The following is a 23,458-nucleotide window of genomic DNA, read 5'->3' as shown; positions in this document are numbered from 1 at the left end:
CTCCTTCAAGGATAGTACTGCTAAATACTGCAATCAGATGTCCCAAAGAGGTCCCTCAAACAGTCACCATGTGTCTGTTACCCCTATCTTTGTCAACAAAATACAGGTTTAAAACCCTCTTGCATAACATGCAGACACACAAAAATGAAGCCTCGTGCTTGTCCTTTTCCAGAAGGAATGGAGTTTGTAAGAGCAGGTCTGGAATAAATAGGTATCTAATTACTGAACAGAAGTTACTGCAAGATAACAGTTATCAGCTAAGTCAGCTCTCCCTGTAGAGATAAGCAAAGAAAAAAGTTGCTTCTTTTGGCATATGTTTCTCCTAAAATTTGCACCACGCTGTACCGCCCAAATGCGGTTTGTCTAGTGTACTTGAAAAAAATCATCTGGGGCAAACAAGATTGGAGTTTGTTTTATAAAGACAACCAAAATCTTGAATTCACTAATCACAGGACACTGCTCTTTGAAACGAAGCAGGGATGCCCTACCCGTGGAAGAGCTACCCTACGTACGCGTCAGAGAAACGTCTTGCCCAGAGATCAGCGCACCATTACTCAAGACAGCTACCCCCAGGCTTTAGGCTCAAGGCAACTCATTCCTCCCCCAGAACAGAAAAAACAGACGACTTTGAGGACTCTGAATGCCATTTACTGTATAGAACAATAGCATTAATTCCTTTTTGTAGGATACCTGTTCTACCATGGACATTAAAGTATACAGTGAACCAACTTCTTTATCTCCCCTATAAATAAACTCACTTCTCTAACTTTCTGGCTTCTTGTATGTTAAAGTTCAAATTTTACGGATTAAGTAGCTCATAGGTATTTTGTAGTCAGAAACTTTCATAGCAATATTAACGAGCTATTTTTATTTCTATATTTCTGTATCTATTTCTGTATTTATTTCTATACTGCGTTGGCTCATATTATTAGAGTAAAAGTATTTTTTAGCTTTATAAGATCAAAGAGATTTAAAGAACAAATTTGGAGGGACAGCTGCGCAGTGGTATTATTAATATATATTTTTATCCATTAATTGATTTGGTTGGATTCGTTTCTAGCAGCATTAGCCACTGCTAAACATCTGCCCAATCCGAAAGTCAAAGTCAGAGGCGTTTTCAGTCATCTTGCAGAAGCTCTAAAGAAATAAACGCAGGCAGTTCAAGAGCGACAGGCATTTTTTAGGGGTGAGAAGCCAGGAGGAATAAGATCCTGGTAAGGAAGAAGTTAGCAATAACCAAAGCAATGACAGAAAGTGAGCTCAGAGAAGCAGTCCTGCTGTCACGTGAAAACGAGATGAATGAGCAGGAGATGGAGGTACTGACACAGGCAGCAGGTCGCACGCTATTAGGAAACACACTTCAGAGCTGCCGCTTCGTTTCTATTGCCTGCCCTCAGGATACTTCACTTGATTCCCATCAGCCTACAGGTTCACTACTCCCAGCTTTACAAGCTAAGAATACATCCTCCAGTCAAGTAGCGGTGTTTCAGAAAAGTCTCATGACACAATTCCTTCTAGTCCAGCAGCGGAGAGAGGGAGGCGAGTTCTCTTCATCGTCCAACTCGAATCGGAGATGGGCTCAGTGCCATACCAGCTCCACGGTTCCCACAGCAGCACCGAGCTGAAGGGCCAGCTACAGCATCCGTGGGCAGTTCAGGCTTTTCAATTCACACGCTTCTGCAGTGAGCTAAATGTTTCCCACCTGTAATTCAAGCCCTTATCACTGGTACGTTTGGAAAGTTAAAAGTTGCCACTGTTTTTGGAAGACTTGTTCTCATTCCTTGGCTAGAGAAGTGTACCAGTCCCCCAGCAGTATTAGGAAATAGTCAAATCTATGAACCACGAGTGTGTGTGTGGGGGGGAAACATGTATATTAAAAACAAAAAAAAAAAAAACCAAAAACACCCCTCACACTTTTAAACAAAGCCTCAGGACACCAACCAGGCTAGGACATCCAAATTGTTGGTGTGCTGAAAGAACAAGTTCCATCATTTCAGAAATTCTCGAAGACATAAAACACGCAGAACAAACACTGCATAATACCATACAACTCATGCCAGCACCCTTGTGTTACTATTGATATTTCCCGCAGGGTGAAATACCTCCACTAGTTCATCTAAAGTTAATGAAGAGGCACAACCATGTTTAGCAAACACTGACACATCCCACACGGTGAACTGACATCCATCATTCTGTTTAAAGACATGCCAAGCGTAGAAAATTAGCACAGCATAGCTAGAGGATACACAGCTGAGTAAATCAGGCAGTGCTCTGCGCCTCGCACCATAAACTACCGCAAGACTCATGTTTAGCCACCCATGGCCCATACACTACCACAAGACTCATGTTTAGCCACACACAATGCAAAATATTACATCTTTTCCCTCAGATGACGCGCATAAGGCAAGCCTGGAAATCTACCATTGTCAGCTGCTGCTTGGGAGAGCTTCTTACGGGTTTCTCAAAAGTTTTTTGAAAAATAAATGGATTCAGAAACTTGCTTGCTCTTCAGCTGTTACACTGATAGAAGCAGTTGATAACAGAACCTGAACATCTCTGCAGTTAGCATTTGCCACTGATTAGGAATCAAAATAAAAAGGCTTTTGCCATGAATCATCAGGAACAGCATGAAACCATAACAATGAGACCAACAGATGTGAATTGTGCTGTTGTAGAAATCAACCGTCCTTCCAGAACATTATTCACTCATTTAGGAAGACAGAATAGCTTTGTTTGGATACACAACTGAAATGCATTTCTACGGAGGAAAGAGAAGAAAGAGGCTGCTAACGCAAAGAATTCAGCTGGTATCAAGACAATTATTTTGTTCTTTCAGCTTCCTATTGCACAACAATAATAGAAGAACTCTGGATAACACTTCCTACAGAATCAGTCACATTTATCATGACACAGGAAAATAAGTCTTTTAAATTGCAACATCACCCCGTTGCAGCACGCACTTCTGGAGGTTTTGTTTATTTGCCTGCTCTGCGGGAAGGAGGAGGGTTAAAAACACAAACGTGCAGACTTGTTATGGTGCTGGGTCAATTTCTGAAAATATTTTAACATTATGTTGCAACTTTTATTACACACTATTATCCTGTATTGGGAAACCTCAGGATTCGCGCATAAAATACGAGAAGGTTTTAGAAAAGGAAGGGGTTAATTTGAAGGCACGTTTCATGGAGGGACCTAATTTAAACCCATGATCTTTTCCGACTGGAATCTAGATTAGTTTCTTTGCTATGAATTTTCAAAAACAAAATTTATCTTTCATCTTTGTGTGGAACATTCTTGAACAGATTCTGGATGTTACCAACTATTACATACAGCTATTTTTCCATTACCTAAAGAATAATTTTCAAGCAAGCCTGTGTTTATGAATTGCTAAGCTTTTGTTTTGTTTTTAAGGGGGCGGGGGGAGAGCAAACCAACCACAACTGGTCATTTCAGACCTGCTTTTTACTGCTCTTCCTCCTACGTTAGATGGTAAGTTTTTTTTCCCTAAGAAATGGAAAAATTTATCCCGAGACCAGAGCATAGCCTGCTTTTATCAGGACACAATTCCTAAGCAAATTCCCTCTTTACAAGCCTGCTACATTCTCTCAACCGAATCGCTGAGGTGTGGTTATTGTGATTACGTGGCTGTCTCAACAAAACGCCGTCTTTCGAACGCCATTTAATATTAAGGGTGAGGCACAGTCGTGTTTCATTAATCAAGAGCTAAGAAGAACGTTTAGTTTTTCATCACAGTACTTTAAAGAACACCGTTCTCAAACAACGGCCTCACGCCAGATCAAAGCCTACCATGTAAGCCTGTACAAATTCAGGCAACTAGTTCTCAGAGTCTGAACGCCGTTATGATAGAGATTTGAATAATTATTTCATCTTAGCGCTATTCATTTTGTCTTATAAACAGGAAAGATTTCCTACTTCAACCATCCAAGTCAGTATGAATGGAAACATGCAAGTAAACCAGCAAAACTTCCCAGTGCGTCATAACCCTTCCACGTGGTCGGTTTGTAACCGGAATTGTCTACCTAAAGCCACAAATTGGAGATTTTTTAATTTCAGCAAGCCACATCCCTTTCTGAAGTGTATGACTTCTTAAATCTAATTGATTTTAAAATAAATATTTTTCTTTTCAAACACAAAATTAACAGATAGAGCTTATTATATACATATATGTATAAACACATATACACACACATAGATATCTATCTATATAACTGAAGCCAGGAACGTAGTAAGACTCCAGAAGAAGGATTCAGCTGTCTGATTATCAACTGCAGTAAAGAGGAAGGCATCTCCTTTGCATGGATGCTTTGCAGCCATTACCACACTATCACTTATGCTTCACTGATCACACCACATCCATGTCAACACTGATTATTTTAAGGTTTCCTGTGAATTTGTTTTCTCTTGAAGCTTACAGCAGCACATCATAGTTGTCTTTCTAGGATGGGTCTCTTTAGGGTAGAATCCGTCAGTGATTTAAGTTGCTCATTTTATGCTCCAAAGGCATGAGTGCAAAACCATTTTGAACTCATTTGAATAGAGTTTGTATACAACAGGCTAAAGACAGACCACTGGTCACGTGTTCATAACATGACAGAGACGCAATAAAATCCAGACTTATTCCTAAGAACGTTCCCACAGAAACTAGATGTTAACCTAATATTTTAATGGTTTGGAGCTTGTTCTGCATTTTTTTTTTGGATCCATGTTTGACTTTAGACAAGTTATAGAAGAGTGGAGAAAGAGAAATGGGGGGGGGGGGCGAAAGACTGCAACTTTAAGATTAGATTCTTTAGAGCTCTGGTCTTCTATATCAGCAGGGAAAGATTTCACTTAGTGGCATATTTGTCCGAGAACCATCCTAAAAACAACCTTTGTGTATCTGAGAAAGTATAGAACACATGACTTTTCATCCTCAAACCAGGTAAACCCTTACATTTTCATTTGTAAATACGATAAGAATCAGTTTCATTGTTTCTACCTATTCTGTGTCTTGATTCTTCCTTCCTTTAACGTTTAAGGCATGTTGTTCCTTATAGAGGAGAGGGTGTCAGATTAGCAGATTTCAGATTTAATTACAACAGAATCAAACTACCTGAAAAGGTGACGATGACACATCCCCAAGGGTGCACATCCCTGTCCCCATGGCATGACCAACTTTCAGAGATTTCAACATGTAAAGCACCTCCTCCAGCAATTCACCCCATTGGTTTGTCCACGTTAATCGTTCAGTAATAGTCATCTCAGACAGGTACTAACATCTCCTTTCCACTATGTGTTTCTTAGCCAACAATTAGATATTAAATGTCTGTAAATAATATTTACAATTTCTTTTTCAATGGGATTCTGGGCCTGCGTTTGAAAGTTCACTGAAAACATCCTTCAGGTTCAAAGACTGTTGGCCGCAGTTGAAAAATACTGTTCTAGATGTTTCAGAAAGTGTTTAAAAGTGTTTTCTCATAGGCACGGTGAGAAGTCAATGGTCATATAATAACTTCCCATTGCAAGCTTCCTCAGATATCTGGGTTTTCATATAGACATTAAAATTCCAGTCTAACATTTCTCTTAAGAATAACTTTGCAACTGTTTCAAATATATTCGACAAGCGACACAGTTCCCAACTCCATTAATTTATCATCCCAAGAAAATGGACCTGCATCATGTTTTTGGTTCAAAAGCCAATTAAAAATTAAGCCTAATGTTGCAGAGCATCACTCTGCACAGATGTGAACTCTTTGCAATAAAATTGGACTATGACTTTTGGTATATCAGCACAAAGGTCAGGTTACATGTCAGTCATATTTGCCTTCCGCTTGCCATTTCAGAATAATCATCTTCCAAATTCCAGTCTTTTCCATCACACTTAATGACTGCAGTAAAAGCCATCTGTCTGAGAAGCAAAGATTGCCTACTCAGATTGAAATAGAAACATTCTAAAATTTTAGGTCTAAACTGTTTGCTTCAACTCATTAACTAAGTCATAAACCACAATTAAGAAGTCTTACACATAATTCACTCATTTCAAGGATGTGACAATTTTCCCATTTATGGAAAAAAAAAAAAAGGTTTGTATTAGAAAGCCCAACTTTTTATTTAGCTTTGTTTATGGTCATAGGCACATGCCAATATCACAATCTATCCTCCAGTCGGCCTGTTTTCCTTTAACTGCCTAAAGGAATTAAATTTACAAGAGATCTGCTGTTAAAAAAAAATTAAAGTACTTTAAGGACACAGAAGCTTTTCATAGTTACAAATTTTTAGTGAGTCAGCTTAGAATCTCAAGATTTCGCAGCACTTCCAGCTGGCTTTAATCCCAGTTGTTGTCTACAGAACCAGATCAAATGGTACGGGAAGTAAGAAATTCATTGCAACCTTGGCATGCTTCCAATATTAATTTGAAAACAAAATTAACAACTGACCCACTACGAACCTTATTTAAGCCAAAAAAAACTGAATTAGACTGTTAATTGACAGAACTAGTACCTGAGTATGTTTTTTATTCACTGTCCTCTTACTACCAGCAGTAGTAGTTAAGCAAGCCAGTATTCTGCGTGGTAAATCCACACCCTTGCAAAGAAGACGACGCAAACAACCCGTTTGAAGTACACAACTTTTTTTTTAAGCTGTGCCCTGGTTTGCAGTATTGCTGCTAAGAGGGCTAAACAAAAACTAAGCACAGAAGAAAAACAACTGTTTGGAAAGAATAAAACACTCTGACATCAGCTAATATATCAACTTTTAACCAAAATAAATGAACAATTCATTTCTACTCACTTTAAGGGGGAAGAAAGTAAAGGTCCTAAGGTCACATTCATTCTTTTCTGTGTTAATACTTCCTAATCAATAATGAAATGGCCTTTTTAAAAATCTGTAAGACCTTAGAAGATTATTTTACAGGAAGAAAGAGAAGAGTCCCTATTCCCCAGTTCAGAATGCAGCAGCAGCTCTAGGCTTCAGTTCTTCACTTCCTTTCTTCCCCTCCTCCAAAAGGAAAGGATATTGAAGGCATACGGTAAGCTTGCTAACTAAAATGTTTACTACAGATTGCGGCTAACATCCTCAGATGAAAGCTACTATATATAAACAGGTTATTGTTTATAAATAGTAGCACTGCAGGAAGAGAGAATGTTATTATTAGCATTATCAGGAAAAAAGGTTCTTCCTTTTCTTCCGCAAGCACATCTTATTCATAACTTTGAAAGAAGCGGGAAGAGAATAATACATGAATCCCAGAAATCTCATAACTGAGTTTCCCTGCCCACCCTTCTTTTTTCCATAGATGCAAAGGAATAAACAAAAAGGGAGCATGCGGTGGTCAGGATCACAGAACATCTCTAGTGCCTTAAAGATCTATATTCTCTCGCACCTGAGTCCAACTGCTTACTGAAGACACTGCAACTCACTTCTGGCTAGAAAACTCACCTTAAAAGACAAGGCCTCCAAAACTGCAGACTAGACTGGGAACAGCTGTTACTAGCTAGACAAAGAAATTACTCTGACAGAGCAGTCGGAGACCTGACAAAGCAGCAAGTACGGAGTTGGAACTAAAAAGGGACAAGACACCAAAGGAGAGAGATGGAACTCGGGGACTCCACCAGAAATACCAGAACAAGGAATATGGGGGTATAACGAAGAGACAGAGGGCACAGAACGAGGCCACAAGAGAACCCCGAATGTTCGAGGAAAGGAACGGAGGCTTTGACGAGGACACAGCTTGTAGGAGGTGAAGAGATAAGAGGAATCGGTTAAGAGTCAAGCTTAAGAAAAGAGGGCATACCTTCCTTTCAAGCCAAGGAGATACTGGCAGGGCAACAATGAAATTTGGGTTGACACATTTAGTGCTGGCCCACACGCTAAAGCCGTCCGTCACACTGAGGCTTTCACTCCAGCCAGCCAAGCCCCATCTGCCACTTGGAACAATATTACATATTTGGTAAGGGAAAAATCGAAGTGGGAGCAGACTATTTGAGGACATCCAGCTAAGGAACGCAACTGGCAGCTATTGATAATGGTTTTAAATACATGAGATTCTACAGCACTCTTACGCCTTCCTGCAAATAAGAAACATCTAACCAAAAATATACCGTTTGTCAATATGCAGGCTACTAAATTTATTACTGTCCAACAGAAACAGAATATAGAAAAATCTTTAGAGAAAAAAGTTAAATAAGCCACAGCTGCAAATTCATTTGGACGAAGGTAAGCATTACAGCATCACTACGAATTCCATGTAGCAGAAAGGATTAGATGCATCTAATATGCTTTATCCTATTTTGCCACTCTTCTGCTATAAAACACTTTTTTTCCAGGCCAAGTTAAAATAGCCAAACTGAAAGCAGGAAGAGATTTCAGGCTCTGTCTCTACATTACCTGTCACCCATGTCAGACCATCATAATCAGAATACAAACATTTCATAGCGTCATGCCCCAAGAATCCCCAAAACATGATCTGAGGACCACAGCTCAACATAACTTTTACTAAGCAACTGGATTGGTCTGCTAGACAGTTCTGGAGATGGATCAGAGATAGGAAACCCTATTTACTGGTAGCAATTATTAGCCAAAGTTCTTGTTTTTCTTCATGTAAAGCTGAAAATTTTCGTCTTATACTTTATAGATCATTCACTTCCTCATACTGGGATAATACACACACTCAGAAGACAACGAGCATGAGCGCTTTTAGCTTTACGATTTCCCCTCTCCTCTCTCCAAACTCTTTGCAACAGTAGTAACTCAACACAAAAAAAATTAATACCAGGAAGTTCCCAATTACAGTCATTGTTACTTATAAAATAGCAACAGTATTTTAAAATAGCTCTTTTCTAATTAAGATTTGTGGTAAATATATATATAATCGCCCTCAACATTTAGTCCATTTAATATCAAAGTAAAGATGATCATGACCCAGCACCAGTCACTTTGGTTAAGAATTAACTTGTATTATCAAATCCCTTCCCCCCCCCCCCCCCCAAAACGAACACACACACACACACTCCACTATACCATCTTGTCACTGCCACTGTTTATCAACTCTTGTAAGAGTTGCTTGCAACAGCAAAGAAGAGTCCCCCGGCATACTTTAAGGGTACTGGTTAACAGTGTGCCTATCTCCCTAAAAACTCAAATTACATTATTTTCAAAGAGCATCAGCTCTCAAGGGCAGTCTGTCTTTCACAATTCTACCATGTCCTCTACACTCCCTGCAATTAAATACAGCTTCAAACACTATACTTTGTTTCACCTTTGTGATATACTCCTACATTCCCACACAAGTGGAAATTCAAGCAACAGCATACGATGAGGTGCTTTGCATGTTCAGAGAAAATACAGTGAAGGGAAGCTTGGCCAAGCTCAGATAACAGACCACCAGAAAAAAGTGGATTTTTTTTTTTTTTTTAAATATAGAGTATCCAAAATTCCCAGTACTCATGAATATCTTTTCCTGGTGTAATAATTGTTTATCGTAAAGTTTAATGCTTAGGGGCAATCGTTCTGGTGAGTGAGGAAGAGATCAGAAGGCTGGATACTATCTTTTTACAAATACTACTCGTCAAGAATGAAGTGGGAAGCAGCCGTACAGAGCTTGCCTTTACATCTTAAACACCAGGTTTGAAATGTGGTCAGAATCTAGAAGAGAGAACAGCATCAAAACTACCATTAAAATATTGAAAACAGATGCAATATTTTACATCTACAACATAAAAGGTCATTGTTCTCTTTTGGATTATGTCTTGACACTTCATTAGCAGTTACCCAGTTCAAAAATACTTGGCATGAGAAGAATTACATGAACATCAAGCTACCATTATTCTGAGCAACTGGCCTAACTAATAGCTCACTGAGAACCACTGCAAACCTCTCCAGTAACTTCACTAGGCTTTGAATCAAGTCTCAAACAAATGCTTCTAAAGACCGGAAAAACTTTATATGTTAAGCAGATCAATATATCATTATGATTAGAGGAAAAGGATTCTGTTTCGAAAATAAGTACATTCCTGTATGTTAAGAAATTATAAATAATACTTAAGATACGCGACAAGATATAACCAACGCTCCTCCTTCTGCTCCCCAAAAGCCACCTCCCCCCCAGACCTCCAAATCTACCCCAGGAGGCCATCAACACTCCCAGAGGTCACAGCAGTATTTGCCACCAAATAGTAAGTTGAGCAGTAAGTTTCAACTTAAAAAGAGACGATCCAAAGTATAGGTATAGTAACAGAAGGGCAAGTAATTCCCCACTACTGCCACCACAAAGAAGCACAGCATGTTCAAAGAGGAAAAAAAGATTACTTGAAAAAATAATTCTTAAAGTCAAATAAGTAACAAAATGTTGTCATTATGATAAACTAAAGATCAAAGTTAGAATTCCCAGCAAACAAGAGCAATCATTTTGCTTTAAAGATAGCAGACAGCACAACTCGTACCCTTGTTGAAAAATTACTGTGATAAGCCTGTTTCCAATAAAACAGGTTTGTTACAAGGCAGACAATTTTATATTCTATAAATGTCAATTCCAAAGTTGGGTATCTGCACTGAATCCACAGTGAAATCAAGACCCAGTCTGCAGGTCTTAGTCTGTGGCTTAGAAGTTACCATCCTGAAAACAGGCAGCCACCATTCCCAATGCACTACCACTACAAGACTTGCTGAAGCACACGAAGCACAAAACTGATGTTCCAGAAAACGCAGACGAAGTTGCTAGAGCGCAGCAGTGAGTACTGCAGGCAATGCAGCCACCAAGCCTAAGCCCAAATTAAAATGCAAAAAGTCACAAGCACTTGACTGATAATGAATAAACTTAAAGGGGTTAAACTATTTGCCCAAGGAAGAAGAAATCAACAGCACATTCTGTGCAAGATCATACTTGAATCAAATCAGGAAAGCCAAGCGGTCGGAGAACCTTTCAAAGCAGTGAGCAGCCAAACAGACAGCTGTACTTGTCAACCTAAAAAAATAAGCCGCAGGTGGATAATGGCAGAGCACAAAAAGGTGTCAGTCTTCCCTCAGAGAGGACATGGGCAGACACGACACATATAGAAAGCACTACACTGTAGGGAACGGCTATGCAAACAGCGACATGAACTAGTGGGAGTAATACAATCCTCCAGTTTTCCTCATGACACATAAACAAGTCTATCAAAACCTAAAGGGTCGAAAGTCAGCAGAGACTGAGAACATTTAGTGCACTCAGTGATTTGCCTGCAAGGTTATAGTCCACAGTCTGAACAGGATATATGGTAAAGCAATACATTTTAAACAAAGCCCAAAACCTTGTATTTGCCTACATACCACACTATACATACTTTCTAAACCCTACAGCTATATCCTTTCCATACAGCGTGTCGACAGTACTGGTACTGCTTTTCTAACTTGGAAAGGAACACTGATGTCATCAAAACAGCTCAGATTACAGTTCTTTGAGCTCATTCCTTTAGAGAAAGGCAAGCAGAGATCATTAATAAGCAAAAAGCAAAAGAGATTTGCAAGCAGCAAAGGAGTAGAACCTACCCTCTCTAGGTAGGAGCAGCAAAAGTCATAAACAGCATAGCAAAAGCTGTGGATTTAAAACCAGAAAATAATGACAATAAGTTATGCTGAAATTACATACGAGCCTCTAAGCTACATTTCACCTAAAAACCTTCAGAAATTAGAAGGAAAAAAATGCATATGGTTATCATTGTACTACCTTTGACTTCTAAAGTAATTTGAGATAGTCAGTCTATTTTAACACCCTAAATATTATCCATGACATCCTCAAACATCCATCCACACCATGGACTTTGGTGAAGAACAATTACTGTATAAATAGAGACAGATCCCACATTGGCAAGTATGAACGGAAATGTAATGGAGTAGCAGAAAACCTAGTGTTTCCTCATTACTGACATGAGTTAACAGATTCTGTGAGCAGGAATTCAACACTAGCAGATTACTGGATAGCGCTAGAATGAGAAAGGAAATCTACTTCAGTTATTTTCCAGGCCTTCATGCGTTGCCAGCCTTTTCCCGTATTTTCAAACTATATCAAACTATCTTTTTGAACAGAAGAAATAACTAAATAGCAATATCTACTATCAGAGCCCCAGAGAGCAAAGAGGGCCCAGACTGAGAAAAACAGCACAAATGTTTCTTCTGTCATCTGCACTGCCCTTAAAGGATCAAAAACGTTTCATGATAAAAAATAATAATGAAAAAAACCCACTTACTTCTCATCTAGATTTAAAGGAGAAAGACTATACATCAGTGATAGCAAGTTCTTGTCCCATTCATCATCTAGTTGCTTTCAGTTTTCCACGCAAGTAAAATCAATTTATTTCAGTTGAACAGGATCATCGGAAAATACAGGCTGGAGGGACCACAGGAGGTCATCTAGTCCAACCTCCTGCTCAAAGCAGGATCAGTTATGAGGCCAGACGAGGATACTCAGGGCTTTATCCAGTTCGGTACTGAAAACCTGCATGGACGGAGACTACACAGCCTCTCTGGCCAATCTGCTCCATGGCAGTCCCTACAGCATGGTTAAAAACAAGTTTTTCCTTATATCCATTCCAAACTTTTCTTGCTTCAGCTTATGCCTCTTGCCTCTCATCCTCCCACAACACACCATCGTGAATAGCCTGGCTCGGTCCTTTGATGAGCTCCTCATAGGTATTGGAAGGCTGCTATTAGGTACCCCCAAAGCCTTTTCTTCTCCAGAGAGGTGACTTGTTACCATGCAACAAAAATTCATTTCAGTTGTTAGCACCGCAGGCTTTGCTTCACTCAAACCATGTAATTATTTCCCATGTAGTTTTCTGCCTTGAACCAGTCTGTCCTGCAGATGTTGAAGACTAATGCAACGTAGATTGAAATAAGAGAGTCTGTCTATAAAACTATTCTTCTCAAACACTACTAAATTAAACTCCTATTTGGAGACAAAAGACTAAAAAGTTTATAAGGAAAAAACTGTTATACCACATGTGGTTTTGGGCTCTAGAATCTTCTTGCTCCAGGACTAACATCCTCCTAAAAGGGACTGTGTTTCTGGTCTGAACTGAAGAAGAAATCAATTAAAAGTTTATAGGTTATGAATTAAAAAAAAAAGTGTTTTTCTCCTTAAATATGTGTTCAATTAAACCACAAACTACCAATTCAGAAGTGCTTTGAAAAGTCAAGGTAGTGCTATCTGCAACCTTCGCCTAGCCTATCTACTGAAGCAAACATACGACAAGATTAGGAGAACAGAGTCCTGACTGGCTAAGATCACGTGCTGTGAACAGGAGGTAGCACTTTCTTCCTAAAACTGCTAGAAAAGAAAAGGTATGTATCCAGATATCTATGTAAAGATCTTACTTCACAAGACTCTCCTTATACTCAATTATTCCACTGAATGCATCAGCTACACGAGCCTCTTTTCCTCAGTCCAGTCTTAAGAAAGTATTAAAAAGGCTGCCAGACCTGCTGGGTCTCTTCTGGCTTTTCCAGCTGGCAGTTTCATATTTCACGTACTTAAATATCCCATTTTAAGGCACTGCATAACATGAGCTTGCAAACAAAGTATAAGGGCACAGGACTTACATTAACACACTGTTCCTAAAAATTGTCAGGCATGCGAGTCATTTTGATTTGAAATTTGTTGACTAAAATACACTTTTGGGGGGTTTATTCTAACAGTTTCTTTTTCATCCAAACATCTATAATAGTTCAATTTCGATAAAAAACCAGGACAAATCTGAACTTATAATCGTTAAATACACTTTTGACTGCCCCTTCAATGTACTACACACATTCTTTGCTATTTGAGTTCTGCTGCTGTGGAATTACTAGGAAACATTTTTTGGTAAGGTGGAGGTAGTGCTCTTTGCATGCAGTCTTAACCCAGAGAAGAAAGGAGAGCCATAGCAGGAGTATAACAGTGAGCTACTAACTACCAAGCTGTGCTGAATATACAGGAAAATAAAGAGGTAAAATCTGAATTATAAGCCTGGAACATATCGCATGGTAGACAAGTTACGGTAATTAGGTACAAGTGATCAGACCGCATTTGAAAGTGTGAAGGATAGCTGCAATTCATCGGAGGCAAGTGTATCACCTCTGGACTGCAGATCACTTAGACATCATCATGTGTTCAGCCCCCTTTACATCTCCAAACACGTGGGACAGTTTAACTAGCCACACATTAAGAATAAACGAGACTTTTAAAACATATTATCTTCTCCTGACCCAAGGTAAAGAATATGTTTATAAAATACATTTCTTTCTACACACAGTTTTGCCCACTGAAGCACACTTGAATGTGGACTGTTTTAACAAACTCCGTTAAATCAGGTATTTATGGCACTGGAGTTTGTTATATGAACATGGAGCTGAGACACAAAAATAGTTTACTGAGGAGAAACTTTTGATATTTTGATTCAACACTTCATCTTACAGCTACATTATTTATGTTCATGACAGTTCAGAGGTGGTCTTATGCTAATCATGACTGAACATTTCAAAGGAAGTCACAGAATCCCACTTATTCTAACATATGATAAAATGGTGGTTTCTTTATAACTTTCTATGGCTTTTTCCTGACTAAAATAAGTATAACTTTTAACTAAAAAAACACCCAGATTATCCATTTTCATAAATGAAATAATAGCAAAGAACTCTAAATTCTGTTAAGAAAAAAAAAAAACAAGAAACAAAACACCCACCCTGTTCTCTATAAACATAAGAAAAAAAAATTCTCTTCCTTCCTTAAATATTAGATTAGGAAAATAGGAAGGCACATGAGGGGAATGGACTTCAGAGAGCAGTCAGGCTTCCAAGTTTTTCCTAAATAGCATCCTCATTGCTGGTGTTAACAGAATGCTAGGCTAAATGGGCTCGAGAGCACGTTTATGTTCTTAACTTAAACAAAAACTGCCTTTTAAAGCACATGCAGTTATCCATCCCAGAAATTCTCATCACACTTACTCCTCCTCTGCATATTATTCTGTCAGTTTCTACTTGGAAATCCAATATTCCACACAACATTTTAAAGTTCAAGATAACTTTGGAATAAGAGCTCTTCTATAAACAGCTGTTTATATGCCTATACAACAGTCACACATTTGTCACTTGGCAAACAAGTTTTTGTATGCAGACAGGGGTGTTTTCACTGCTAGGTCCTACCTATCCTTCCTCAGCTGGAGGAGCGCTACTTTTCTTGTCCTGTACAGGATTCTCATCTTGCCTTGAGCACCTTGCAGAGGTTTGGTTCCGCCTATATGAGCATTGCATGCGCCAGGAAGTGTTCACTTCACTAGAGATTAACATCCTTTAGGGTGTGAAGAACACGCCTCCTGTAAAGAATCACCAATAAGATGCAGAAAGCCTCAGCTGAAGGCAGCAGGTGTACTCCTTTCACCAAAGGCAGTAAGATTAACAGTCTACTTAACGCATCAAACAAGAATGTAATTATACCAAGAGCAGGTAAGCACTGTATTAAAGCCTTAAGGCAGCTGTTGCTCAACCCTTTGTCACCTGGCATAGCTTGTTATTGATGAAACTTTCTCTTTTCTTCTCCTCCTACCCAGCTGAAATAGGATATTCTCTTAGCTGCCACGAGCTACTGTAAAGATGTGAGCAATGCTACTTTCTGGCCTTTTACACTCCCTCCATTCCTGGCCAGAAATGAGCTTCTAACTTCCCGGTAATTAGCTTTCTAATTTTTCCATTGATTTGGGTGACAATTTAGATGCCTAAGCAGCTGTGAACACCAGTGTTTTTCTTGGCTTTGTCCTGAATATACTAAGTTATATCCAATACCATCAGATTATTTTATTTTACCTTTGAAGAAGGCTGGACATTAAGTATATGCTATACGTTAATGAGTGTTAGATCTCGCTCGCTACACACAGAACAGACAAACACGTCTGAGGATTATCTGAAAGAAGACTAGTAACGCTAACGAACAGGCAACAGCTTCATTAACCTGATGAAACTGTAGCTCTAACTGGAGTATTTGACGACTTAACTCAACTTGCTCAGCTTATACTTCCATACTACAACACATGAAGACTTAGAGGAAAAGTTATTTATACAGCTATGTTCCACCGTATCAACAGATTTAGGTACTGATGAAAAACAGCACAGCAAGCTCAAAACAAACTCGTTTGGTGTGTTACATTTGTGATGATCCTTAAATAAAACTGGCATGGCACACACCAGCCCGCGTTAAGTATTTTGTGTAAATATTGCATTAGTTTTTCATAGTTTTCAGTTTCACATTAAGCAAAAAACAGAGCAGCTGAATTAAAAAAAAATTATTTGTGTCCCGTTTAATTAGCCAATTTCTATTCTTAATCTCATCTTCCATTCTCAGTTAGCTCTCAGAGCAAAATGAATTTGCAGCAATACATAAATGTAATTTTACCAACATATTGGATACAATTTAATCCCAGGACAGGAAAACACAATTTTGGTTAGGTCAAAACGGCTTAAAAGGACTTAATTCTCTTGAAGTCTGACCACTTTTCAAAATAACCTGGGCTTTTTCTTTCATGTTGCACACCCGTCTGGGAACCTCATGGTAATTTTGTTTTAATAGTGACTTCCCCACTCCTTCACATCCGTGAGAAAATTCACCTCTGTGAAAGACTGGGAGGGGAGGAGTAGCCCAAGAGAAATCCAGACAGGTAGTATACAGAGCTATTGCACGTGCACGAGAAAGACAAGAATGAATAGTAAACTCTTGCTGTAGTCTCGTCGGCCACAATAACGTAGAGTATTACTTGTAGCATTAGCAAATATCAAGTTCAGGCAAGTGCGTGCAGGTTGATTTTAGACAAGAGTATGAGAAACATCTGCATGGTGTTGGATTTTAAGGCTTCTTTCTTCTATGACTCTATAATGCAATAATATGCTTGACCAATAATCAGAGGGTTTTTTTGTTTGGTCATTTGTTTTTTAAATAGGCCTTGCTAGGAAACACAAAGGCCAGCTATTGATAAGGAACAAGTTAGACAACTATCTGGTCTGGCTAGGTGTATGTGAATGTTCGGTTTAGAGTGTTTTCCACTAAAAAAATCCCCCAAAATGGTGGGGTGTGGAAAGAGCTAGGAAGAAGGCTAATTTAAGCCTAGTGATTAATTAGGTTTACAAGCCTCACTGTAAAATGACCTACCTTCTGAACAATATCATGAAGTTATAAGACAGTAGCACCCATCTTATGGATAAAAGAACAAGTGCCATAACACTCAAGTTGTTCAGTAATATTAAGCCAAAGAAAGCTGGCTAAGCAGAAGGAGAAGGTGTGTTAATAAAGCAACAGAAAAACTAATTTTATGAAAGGTTGGAAGAAACACACAAAAAACCCAACCAAGCAGGCCTAGGATAACTATTGCTCGGTTGGAACAACGAATATATTCACCTTACTGGATTTAACAGATATGCAGGAGTGGCTAACAAGTACAAATAAACCAACAACATTGACCGATTGATCTGAGAATCACCGATAATGCTAGAGTGCCCTTTACCTTATTGTTTATGAAGAATCTGGGGGGGGGGGGGGGGAAATTATCTTAAGTACGTTGCTGTGTATCAGGGAAGAAAACATGATGCAATGGTCTCATGAGGTGGGTACTTCTTTGCACGACAAGTTAACAGAAGAGTCAGCACAAGCCTCCAAACTTCAAAATGAGATGGGGGGGCAGGGAAGGATGGGGACACATGAATGAAACTAAGGAACGAAACCACTCTGAATTAGACTAAAAGCACGCTTATTTTTAAGACTGAAAAGTATCTGTGATAATTAAGACAAGGAGAAAGGGAATCAGTTCAGACTGGGATTCCACTAGGGCTGCAAAAGCTGCAGGTCCCCTTTCTCAGTTAACATGCTCCTCTCACAGTTGACAGCTTGCTAAGCAGAACTGCTGTCCTCCAGGGCTATCAGCTGGTAGAGACAAAAAAGCAGTTACAGGTGGTCGAAATGGAGAGGTTCTTTCCACTCATCTCTCTCTTAAAAACAAGGAAAGGGGACGAGCAAATACTGAGTGGGTGGTTAAGTTCTGTTTACTGAACTTTCTTCACACTATGTAATACAATTTAAAATTAATAAAGTCTTTCAGCAGTAAGCACAGCTCCAGTGAAATAACACACTGACGGGGTAATCATAACTAACATACTTGGGGCAGGATCCATTACTGCTTTATAGTCTCATCCAAAAATAGGTTACGCACTCTATTTGAGGTGCCTGCTTCCCTCCACCAATGCCACAGAAGCCTACAGTGACGAGACTAGACACGAGATGTCTTCTAGGGGCTTAAACTTGGCATACGAAATCAAACCTTATCTGCCCTTCCTTATACAAGAAGGGAGTTTAAATCCTTTCAAACTGAGGGCAATGGGCACACAACTGGATTTTAATAAACTTTAAAGGGAAAAAACGCCCTGCCTAGTCACCATTTTAGGAAAAGTTACTCCATGTCAGCTAACAGTGATCAATTTTTGCTTTCCTTCTGCTGCGAGATAAAGCCTAGTCTACTTTATAGGCAAGTATAATTAACCTCAAAAGATGTTTATATACCCACTCGCACCGACGCTCGCCAACTTTAAATGACTCTTCTGCTACAGAACGGTCTGAAGGTTGTCCCCAAAAGTTGGTGATAAGTGCAAAGAAATATAGAAATGCAGTGGCGTTGCCATCAGTTTCTATTTCAATCTTTAGATCACGCTGCGTTTACAAAAATGTAATGGCTTCAAAGTCAGTCAGTGATAAGCAAGCCCTCATACCCATTATTATACCGGTAGAAAATGAAATTTTATTTCCTCTTGCTTTTAGTCAGGGAAAGTTTTCAAAAAATACAGTGTTGTGAAGACAGATCAGAGAAACTTTAAAGCAAATTTGGGAGGGAAGACTTATTTCCCTTAGCTCTGTATTAGGTATTGTCTTGGATGGGGGGGGGGGGAGAAGGAACCCCTGGCTCAGCTCACAAATCTGAATCTCTTAATTTTTTATGTTAATAACATTGCTTTTTGGTTTCTTATTTTAGCTGGAACCCCTTCCTTCCTCTAAGACCAGCTTTGCACTACAAAATAGCTCTCATCTATGCATTACAGATTTGCAAGTGATTGGTAAGAGCCAACATGAACCATAAGCCTCAGCCCAGTTTGTCTGCTGAGATGCAAACGGTGGACAACCACCCCAGTTTCAATGCTCCCTATGCACTGGAATAATCTGGCTCTCCATATTAAGGCTTGCTTGAGGTTGGGCCATCCAGGCTCAAGGTCTGTGCTTTAACTTCTTAGTGATCAAGTCAATGGTTATTAAGGCCAACAACTCTTACACACCAGGATCTATTCAAATATTCAGGTAAGACAGCCCGTACTCCAAAAAGTTCTCAACCTAAGGACAGATAGAAGTTATAGGAAGACAAACAACTGTGATATGATCTTAAGGTGGAGCAGGGAAGAGACAAGTGAGAAAGGATGAAAGACAGTTTGGCAGTTTAAAGCCTGATATTCCTGCAAGGAAAGGAGTAGGAGTACATAGGTTTGAGCAATCATTCTTTTGAGTCCCTGCATTAGGCAGTCACACTGCAAGCACGATTTTCTCTGTTTCAGTATGAAAGCAATAGTGAAATATAGGTGAATAAGAAAAAAATCTACTAATGCAAAACATCAAAATATTTGTCTACCCAGTGACAGCACATCTAAAGTTTTATGTTCTAGTTTAGAAGCAATTATTTCCTCTGAATTTATTCAGACAGATAATTTAACAAAGCTTAAAAGCAAAGTTCCTCTTGCTCTCTCTAAGATCGGCTTTGTGCAGTTCTTCTTACTGGATGAGACCAACTTTTTCTCACCTATTGCAGTTCCAGTTTTAGGGAAGATGTGCAAAACCTATAAAGGCAGGTTACCCAGGCAACTAACATATCTGCCTAGTTACCCATCTTCAGGATAACCACTTCCTAAATTATCTGTGGATCGTACTCACCTAGGCACCTTCCATGTCAGTCCTTACCTTACAGCTTTAATAAAGCTTCTTCCTCTCTTCTTTCCAACCCAGAGCCCTTTGGTCATTAAGAAGATTCAGAGACCAAGAGATTGTACTGCTTCTTAGGAGCTGAATTATACCAAACGCTTTCATACCATGGCTTGTGGACCAGTGGTCGCTTGCAGGGACTTCACTGATCACATGATGCTGGCCTTCCCTCCTGCCCCCTGATTCTATATCACTTTTTTGTGATTTAAAAAAAAAGAAAAAACACAGACACACAGCTGCAGTAGTTTCCCAAGAATGAGAGAGATGGCAAATTGATTTTGATTAGTTAAAAAAGTGCCTGTGAAAAATAAATTTGTGATTTATAACCAAAACATTTCAGATGAGACAGTAATACTGCTGCACACAAAGCCTTCAGATGGCTTTTTGTTCCCCCTTTTAAAAACCTGTTCTAGTCAGCTTCAGGTTTTACTTTATGTTCATCCTCTTTGTCTTCTCAACTATCTTTGACCCTGCTGAAGACAGCAAACAAAGAAATAAAAATACCCCTTGATAGTTATTTGCTGATGAATCTTTCCTCACTTAGCCTTTCTTCTGCCTCTCTTCATATTTGTGGGGGTTCATTTAGATTCTCCTTTTCAAGGAGTCAAAAACCGTTCAATACCTCGACCTTTCCTATAATTCCTCTACAAATACTCTGTCCCTCTACTTTTTAGAGCACTGACAGAGCATCTTCCTGCTACCTCCTGTTGTTTAGCACAGGAAAGAACGCTATCGCTACCAAAGCTGAATTCTAACTTTTCTTCCTCAACTCTAATGATGCTGTTGCCCTTCCTGAAACCCATCCCTGTAACTTTAAGGCAGTCTTTCCATTCTGTCTACAGAATTGGTAACAATAATCTTTTCTCTCTGAACATTTACAGTCCTTTTCCAAGGCCTCATCTTTCCTTCATCATGACCACCCTTGGCAACGCATTCTTTCCAACCTTCTCACCATTCATATTGCCACCTGCCATCTACTCAATGTCAACAGCTAGAAGAGCCTCTTTCCTGTTGGTATAAGCGTCAAATTCTGTCTCTCTTGCACGTGCAAATTTAAACAAAAAACTGTCTGAATTCCCTTGCTTCACCACATTAAGTCAATTTGTTTGTTCTCCTTTTCGAGGCTCTTCAGAACTCTGCCTCTCTCTTCTCAAATGCTCTTGTCTCTTACCCTATCACATCTCCTTTTTCATTGTGTTCACAAAGCCATTCCCATCCATCAAGCTCTATAACAAAGTTCTTGTTACTTCTAAGCCTATACACGTGGCACATTTTGACTGGATCTATCAGACCACTATCCTTTCTCTTTCCAATTCAGAGACCTAGTCAGCATTATGAAAGTGGTAGAAGTCAGCCAGTTAACTAAGGACTTGAAGAGGGAAAAAAAGAAAAGATCCACCCACAACACCAAACTCTATCAAGCTGTTCAATCAAATTAAATTACAAAGTGAGTCATAACACCAACAGGATGTTTAGTTTAGTTTTCATGAAGAAAAGATGAATTAAGAGAGAGAAAATAATTTATATGAGCTTTCACAACTAAAATTAGAAATTACTAAGTAACACTGGACAGTATGTTACAGTCGTGTAAAAGCTGAAGCTCAAAACGTACAGAAGTTCTTAATAATAACACCAGTTGCACAAAACGTGAAGTCAGATTATATTCCTTTCCTGTTTTACTACACCATCTGTTTTAGCTCCCCTTCTCTTCTAACTCATTTCTTCATATCCCTCTCTTCGAACATGCTTCTCATCTCCCTTCACACTCTGAAACAATGGCCTTTGCATTGCTCAGTTTACTTACTACTCTGTGTTTTTTACTACTATCCTATATATTTTAGAAGTTACTAAGAGAGATGAAGAATCTCCAAGCTGTATATTACATACTTGCAAAGTAAGTTCCGAAAGAATATTTCTATTTCTTCGCTGTCGAGAAATCTATTTAGAAACATAGTGTTAGGCACACAATTTAAATAAAGTTTAAGACCAATACACAAGCATCACAAGGTTTACATGCAAATGTCTGAAGCAAGACTGATGAGCTTGGGAGGTGCTCAAACATTCCCCCTCAGTTACATCAAGACACATCGGAGACTAAAGTGTTCTTTTGGCATAAGAATTTATAAACTACGTTGTGCATGCAGAACAGGGCCAGACTGGGCACGCTCTCCCCAAGCCTTCCTTCCCTTTCCTCCTACCACTTCACGATGGCCCAGCAGGAAGAGTAAAGAGACTGCTACCTCCCAAGGACTAGTTTAGCAAAGCTATTGAGCAAACATCCTAAAAAGCACATCAATACCTTCACGATACCGTCTGACTCATAAGCAACCATACAAATAATGCTCCTTGCCCCCTCCGCCTCACTTTTTTGCCTTGAATACGTACCAAGAGCTCAACATAATAACAGAACCTAAGCCACCGTAAAGCCTTTCAGTGAATTAATTGGACACTTTTACTGGCAGTAATTTAAAGCAATGGGTAATTTTACAGGATAACTTGCCTTTTAATATGCTGCATTACAAATGCGCACAAAGAGGAAAAACGTGAAACTAGGGCTGTGCTCTAGCAAAAGGAGATGGGGGAGTAAAAAGGATGAGGAAGGGGCAGAAGAAGAGAAGTCTCCTTTTCCCCAAGCCACCAGCGTAGTTTCAAGTCAGCCTGCGACGTCCACCGCTCTGTATCTCGCAGGCAGAACGTATCTGCCATGGACGCGGCTCTCCAGGCTCGAGCTTTAAAACGCCCAAGTGAAAGGACGAACTGCAAACGCGAACCTTGATCTTAAAGGGCTCCTCTTCTGATATGAAAAACACGAGAGTTAAAAAAAGGAAAAAAGGGAAGGAAAAAAAAAATTCTTCTTTTCTACTCTTCCAGTGAAACCGGACAGCGAAACATCGCGCGGCGTTTGGCTGCCCGCGGCCCCTTCGCTCCGCCGGCCCCCGGGAGCTCCGCGCGCGAGGGGGGAACGGCAGCAGCGGCCGTTTCCGCGCGCGTCGCTCGGCTGCGGGCCCCGGTGCCCCGAGCCCGAGGGGCCGCGGGGGGGGGGGGGGGTCTCGGCTTACCCATGTGGTAGCCGTAGGGCGACTCGGCGGCGCCGTCCTGCAGGCTGGCCAGGATCTCGCCCTTGCCCACGTCGCTGTCCCCCACCAGCAGGAATTTCAGCAGGAAATCGTAGGCTTTCACCGGGCTTCCCGCGCGGCTCATCCTCCCCGCGGGCTGGGCTCGGCTCAGCTCCCGCCGCCCATGCCGGGGCCCGGCGGGCCGAGCTCACCGCGGCGGCGGGCGGCGGGCAGCGGCATGCCCGGCGGCCGCGGCGCGGGCGCTGCCGGGGCGCGGGCGGCGGGAGCCCGCCGTGTCAGCGGCGAGCGGCGGCAGCGCGCGTCATGTCGCCACGCAGCGAGCGGCTCCCCCGACGGAGGGCCCGACCTCCCCGCCCCGGGGCGAGCAGCAGGC

General features: G+C 40.2%; 1 protein-coding gene across 1 annotated transcript in view; it reads right to left on the bottom strand.

Moving 5' to 3' along the window:
• Window positions 1-23,302, bottom strand: part of RAB40B (RAB40B, member RAS oncogene family) — a 31,616-nt gene extending 8,314 nt beyond the window's left edge. Inside the window, exon 1 of the mRNA XM_068913439.1 lies at window positions 23,068-23,302. Within this exon, the coding sequence (XP_068769540.1) occupies window positions 23,068-23,209 (142 nt within the window). The 5' untranslated portion in view covers window positions 23,210-23,302. The remainder of the gene's footprint in view (window positions 1-23,067) is intronic.
• Between the last annotated feature and the right edge of the window lie 156 nt (window positions 23,303-23,458).

Source organism: Struthio camelus, chromosome 19, assembly GCF_040807025.1.
Source record: "Struthio camelus isolate bStrCam1 chromosome 19, bStrCam1.hap1, whole genome shotgun sequence".
Lineage (NCBI taxonomy): Eukaryota > Metazoa > Chordata > Aves > Struthioniformes > Struthionidae > Struthio > Struthio camelus.
The sequence above is the reverse complement of the archived record's forward strand: the minus strand, read 5'-3'. Positions and strand labels throughout refer to the sequence as shown.